This window comes from Pteropus alecto, unplaced genomic scaffold, assembly GCF_000325575.1.
Source record: "Pteropus alecto unplaced genomic scaffold, ASM32557v1 scaffold43, whole genome shotgun sequence".
NCBI lineage: Eukaryota > Metazoa > Chordata > Mammalia > Chiroptera > Pteropodidae > Pteropus > Pteropus alecto.
Window position 1 is genome coordinate 5,405,184 of NW_006435764.1, and position 5,998 is coordinate 5,411,181.

General features: G+C 60.1%; 1 protein-coding gene across 1 annotated transcript in view; it reads right to left on the bottom strand.

Moving 5' to 3' along the window:
* The window catches only part of OVOL1 (ovo like transcriptional repressor 1), a 9,474-nt gene that overhangs the window by 824 nt on the left and 2,652 nt on the right, over positions 1-5,998 (bottom strand). Inside the window, 2 exon segments of the mRNA XM_006911094.2 lie at positions 3-54; positions 1,712-1,929. Coding sequence (XP_006911156.1) covers positions 3-54; positions 1,712-1,929 — 270 coding nt within the window.

The window sequence follows — 5,998 nt, forward strand, 5'->3', positions numbered from 1 at the left end:
CTGGCAGATGTGGCAGGTAAAGAGAGGTCTCCTGGGACTGTCCCCCAGAGTCACCTATGAGCAAGGACAGTGTTTGTGACAGACACCCAGGAATTGGGACTGCAGATTGGCAGATTGGGAGGACACGAACACCAGCCCCTCTACCCCACCGGGAAAGCGGTCTCAGCCCAGAAGCCACATCTCTGTGCTGCTGGCTCCCAGAGCTCCGGGGTGGCCGGGCTGGGAGGAATCTGTGGGTCAACAGCCAACCTCCTGTTGGGCTCCCAAGTCTGCTTTTGAGGTTGCCACTCAGCCCCTTCTTTACTAGAGACGGGCAGCCAACTCCTCGTAGAAATAGCCCAATTCATCATCAGCAACTCCACCTGCTAGAAAGTTCTCTCGTCACTACACTCAAATCTTTCTGTCATTTTTGCCCTCTCTTCTCATTCTAGGCCTTAGGACAGGGACAAATGTCCACGACATGGTCACCAGGGCAGCCTTTTTAGGCTGAGGCCACCGCTGTGAGCCTGGCGTCCCAGGTCAGCCCAGCCCCCTCGTTTTACTTGAGCCAGGCCTGACAGAATGGTTTGAGTCCCTCTGCCACCCCGATGACTCTCTTGCTTATCAACATTTTTCTTTTCTTTCTTTTGTTGGTTGGTTTTGTATTTACGGGAAATCTCAAATCTTTTCAGAAGGAGCGATGAGGTCTCGAGGCCCCATCTGCTGCGTTCTGAGGTCGCTTGTGCCTCGTGGGCGCCCCTGTCGCTGGCATTGCTCTTGAGCCCCCTGGGCACGGGGCGCCCGTCACACCACGCCTCCTTCTTCTGCACTGCTCCGGCTCCGGCTCCGGCAAATGCCCCTCGTGGCCAGCCAGTCAAGACCTTTGGGGTCAGGACGCTCCCCCACGCCCTGCTGTCCCGCGCCCTCTTCTCCCTACGCCCACCCCCTGGGGCCCGAGGGGTGGGAGGAAGGGCGCGCGGGGACCAGGGGCACCGTGCTGGCCCAGCACACAGGCTCCGTGGCTCCCCTCTCCTTACGACGCGCACTTGGCCTCTGCAGGTAACAGAGGAAGCGACAGCACCCGCTTCCCGGGGCAGCGCGGCGAGAACCTTCCACTAGATCGCCGCTGGCGGGGCGCAGATCCAGGAGTCGTCTAGACTGCAGGCCCAGCCAGGGACGCCCCTCGAAAGCAGGGGCGCTTCCGTTGCCCGGAGCGCAACTCATTGCTCCCTGGCCGAGCACAGCGGAGGAGCGCTCACCGGGCTTGCCCCACGCCGGGCCTCGGAGGCTGAAGGAAGCCGCATGCCTGGGCCAGGGCGAGACTGCCACCCATCCCTCAGCGGACTCCAGACCTCACCCTCAAGGAGGTCCAGAGGTGGGACCAGGAGAAGCCGCACGTCTCCCTGACTGTCCTAGGACTTCCGTGTAAGGAGGTGGCTCCCTTAAGACCAGAAATGAAACGAAACGTCTCCCAGAATGGACTCCAAAGGGTTAAATTTCTTTCGAACCTCACCGCTCCTTGCCCATGCGTGACATTCTCACGTCAGACCCAATTCTCTTTTCTTCCAGCCCCCGTCTGTGAAGTGAACCCAGTAAGGTTCACTTCTCTGCAGAAACCTGGACCCAGATCCAAGGCCACTCTCTGCCCAGGTCTCATTTGGGCCACGTCTCTTGAGCTGAGCACAAGGCTACACACACGCCCCTGGCCCACAGAGACGGCGTGACCGCGTACCTTCATCTTGGTGCGCAGGAAGCCGTGGTCTCTGCTCTGGGGCTCTGCCAAGCGGCCCATGTCTTCAGACGGCAGCCGGGCCACCACGCAAGGCCCGGAGGCCACACTGTAGCTGGAGTCCCGAAGGCTCATGTCCAAAGCCAGGGGGCAAGAAGGGGGTTCAGCCACCGATGGCTCCGGCTCCAGGTAGGGCTGTGGTGGGCAGAAGCCCAGGCTGACTGCAGAAGAGAAGAACAGCCAGGTGAGGGGCTTGATGGAGAAAAGAGGATTCAGTGAGATTTCGGGGAGATTCTCCGGCAGTGAGCTGGCTGGAACCTGCAGCCTCCATCCCGCCCCTTGCAGGCATGTGGCAGAGCAGGGCCACCCCCAGCCCACTGCACGCTGCACCTCCCTCCCGCCCCATTAAGGTAATTACAGGTGACGCCAGCCAAGCGCCGCGACCCACAGGTCTGCCCGCTGAGTAATTTGTGTCTTAGCGGAACTGGGAGGACCGAACCTGCCCTGCCAATCATCCCTCCCGAGCTGTCTGCCTGCCCTGCCCAGGCCAGTCCCTCTAGATTCCAGGTCTCGGTCCACACTCCTGCAGGGACAAAGGGCACCACGGGAGGCCTTGGTGACTCATCTCTGCCCCAGAAGGGTCCCTGGTGGCCTTGTGCTTCTCTAGGCCTCTCCTCCAGGCAGATTTAGCTGCTGGCCTTGGGTGATTGGGTGCTCCCAGCCCCGTCCTCCTCCAGACTGGCCATTCCTCGCTGTTGTAGCTCCAGGCTCCCCACTCCTCCTGGCCCAGCTGGTCAGGCAAACTGGGCGGGGTGGAGCGGGGTGAGGGGGAGGCAGGTCAGAGAGCGGCAGGTGGATGCTGCACAACAGTCTCCTTGGCAGCCGGCCAGGCTGTGACGCAGGGACCGCTTACTGCAGCACAGCGAGGGCTGGGCTCCCGCCCTCTGCCGCACCGATACCTGGCAGCCTTTGACATGACCGCTCCCCACGACAGACACCTCACACTAAACGGGGCCCTGGAGGCTTGGCTCTAGTCTTGACTACGGAGAAAGAGGAAGAGTTCTGAGTGACACAAAGCAGCCGAGTCTCAGAGCTGACAGAGTGGAGCAAGCAACCTAATGTTTCGGTTTAGTCAAGATTTTTCTTCCCAAAAGACTAAGCTCTGTCCTTAAAACTCATAAGCCAAGAACGGTTTCTAAGTCTCAGAGGGAAAATCAAGACAAGCCTAGAAAGAAAGGATGAACGAGCTTCAGGTGAGGGACTTAGAAAGTCGAATTGGGGTCTCAGACCCATGACAAGGCCCTCTGCACCCTGCCACCCATAGCCCCGAGACAGTGGATCAGGCCCTGGAGCAGGAGGGCGGCCGCCCTCACCTCCTCTCCCAGGACGCCACGGCGAGGCGAGGCGGACGGACAGGGCTGTGGAGGAAGGCGGAGGAATGTGCTCGCGAGGAAGGGAGAATATGAAAGCACCGAAGTTTCGGGAGAGGCCCCGGCTCTCGCCCCCTCAAAACACAACAAAGGTCTGACGAGGGAGGAATGCGCCAGCCTGCCGCCCAAAACCCGTTCTGCTGGCAGTGGCGTCCGTCTGTCCGGGGGACTTTAATGAGCCACCTCATTCTGGGAGTTGATTCACCAGTGCCTGGCCCTGGCCTGGCCTTGAGCTGGTGTGCACCTCTCCAAGCCTTGGAAGGCTGGACAGCAGGCCCGAGCTCTCGGGGTCGGGGGGGGCCCCTCTTTTCTCCTCACGATGCCTGTTGTCTGTGCACATGTGACTGGGGATAGGGGAGGACAGGGGCGTGTCAGAGTGTTGGCAGCTCTGACGCCAGTTTAGCAGCTATGGGAGATCTTGGCCAAGAATTCGGGGCTGAATGACAACTTCCATTTCTCAACCCAGGTAGGGACAAACAGGAACCTCTACCCGCTCCTGTCTCGCAGCATCAGATAGCGTGAGTGAGGCTCCCGAAAGCTGGAGCCGGGCCATGCCGCCTGCGGAGGAGCAGCAGAGGGAGGAGCGACAGCAGGTGAGGGTTAGCTGGTTGTCATTCTTGGCTCCCTTGCTCCAGTAGATGGGGGTTCATGGTTAGGATTCTAGGGATCCAAGCCAGTCTGGGAGGAGACCTATATCCTATGCCTGCCACCCCCATTCCAGAGAAGCCTTGACACAATGGTGCTGAGGGACTGGGGACAGGGAGTGAGCCTGCCCGGTCTGGCCTCTGTGCCGCCCCTACCCCTAGCGAGGGGCAGCCACATGGCCGCAGGGGTGCAGATGTTTATCTCATCCCAGCTACCCTGCCAAACCCGTCTTACCGCCACCCCCAGAGTGTGTCCCTGCTGCTGCCGCACGCACAGGGAGTGCTCATCGGCCTGCCGCTCCTGTCACTGGGTGTCACTGAGTGGCAGGAGGCAGGAAGCAGAACTGGTCCGGACCCTGCTTGTGCGGCTCTGTCCCCTAATTAGATGTTTCCGGCAAGGCGGTGTCCGCTGTGGCTACTCATTGCCCGCCCACGGCCGTGGAGTGTGGCAAGTCCAAAGCAGCCCGGCCCTCCCCCCACTCCCTGAGGGGTTTGCGGGTTCCTCTTATGTTGGTCCAGCGTGCCTCCACCTAGAGGACACAGGCCAGAACAGATTCCGGCCTGGGGGCCTTACCTGCCCTCACCCTGAGCAAGTCCCCTCTCTCCCGGATTAAAAGCTTCTGGCCCGAATACTGGACAGAGTGCCGGGTCCTGCCCTAAGGCCTCAGGCCAGGGCTGGGCACCTGGCCTGGTCCCCAGCTCTCTGGGGAGAGCAGGTGAAGCAGATGTGAGGACGCTTCGCCTCTGACCACACGGGGCTGGTGCTGGTGCTGGCCGGGGGGTGAGGTGGGGATTCACTCGGCCCTGAACTGGGTAATGAGGTAGGGGGAGCTCCATGTGTCAGCACAGCCCAATTTGGTGTTAGGGGCCTTCCACCGTTATCAGCAAGGGGCAGGGTCCCCTGTGCCCGTCCCCCCCAGCTCCAGCAAGGCGGCTGTCAATGCCTGAAAGGAAGCTGGTGCCAGCCAATTGGCAGAGGCGGCAGCGCTGGAAACACAGGGGTCTCTCTCTCAGCCTGGTGTCTCCGTTCCGTGGTCCCCGTTCCTCAACCACTTTTTCATGCTGTGTCCAGAATGAAATGGAAACTGTGCACGTCCGCCCTCACACCGAGGTGGCCAGCCGGGAACTAAGCTTCCGTGTGTGTCCTTCCCACCCTCCGGTCCAGCACAGGGCTAGGCACCCCTATGGAACTCCATACAAGACTTATTTAAAGAGAACAGCATTAAAAAGAAACCCTGACGTCAACAAAAGCCACGCTTTGCTCTCATCCTCCCTGAGCCCAGAGGACTTGCCCTCACTTGCTCTCTTTCTGGGACAAATGGTCTGGCAGGAATCTGCCTCAGGTCACAAGCTAGGGACACATAGCTTGGGTGACAGCACCCCATGGGACAGGTGGGAGCCCCATCTAGCCCAGTGCCCGAGCCCAAGTTACTCTTCCATCCCCATCCACTGTCTGGCTGTCTACTGTCCCAGCCTTGCTTCCTGGAGAGCGTGGCAGACCTGTCCTTCGCTGCCAACACCTCCCAGGAATTATAAGAATCACCATCGTCAGAGATCTAAGCTCTCTCCGCCCTGACACGTGTATTCTGGGGTCCAAAGCTGACTTTCTCGGTCTTTCTAACTTGGCCTGGAAAGAGCACTGCCCAGGTCTTCGTATTGCCTTGTCAGGCTGAGAAAATGCCAGGCTCCTACACGGGCCTGGCTGCTCCCCGGCGGCGGGCATGTGCTGATGAACTGGCAGAACAGACAGCAGAGGCTCCGAAGCCAGGGCCCGGAAGAGGCTGTGGGATGCTCACGGCTGGGCGCATGTCATCCGGCCTCCATTCCAGCTTCCAGGCTCCGTGTGCTCTCGGGAGCCTCTCTGGCCTAGAGAGACTGCACCCAGGAGGGGCTTTGCAGGACCGCTAGGAGCTTCCCCTTCCGTCCAGGAAATGGAATTTAGCCCCTGGGTACAGGTGGCTGGGTTCATCCTCAAGAAACCAGCACTACCCAGCACTCCACAGTCAATATTGACATAACAAAGGAGCAACACCGCGGGAGACCAGGGGGCAGAGACGAGTGTAGGACCAAAACAGGTAGCATCTTAACCTTAAGGGCAAAGCTTTTCAATGCTCCCAGCGTGAGTGGAGCCATCTCCTGCCCCCTGTGGCCCTGCAGACACTACTGGGCTTTTCCCTAGCTTTGGGAGGAGAGTAAGGCCCAGGGAGAAGGTTGGT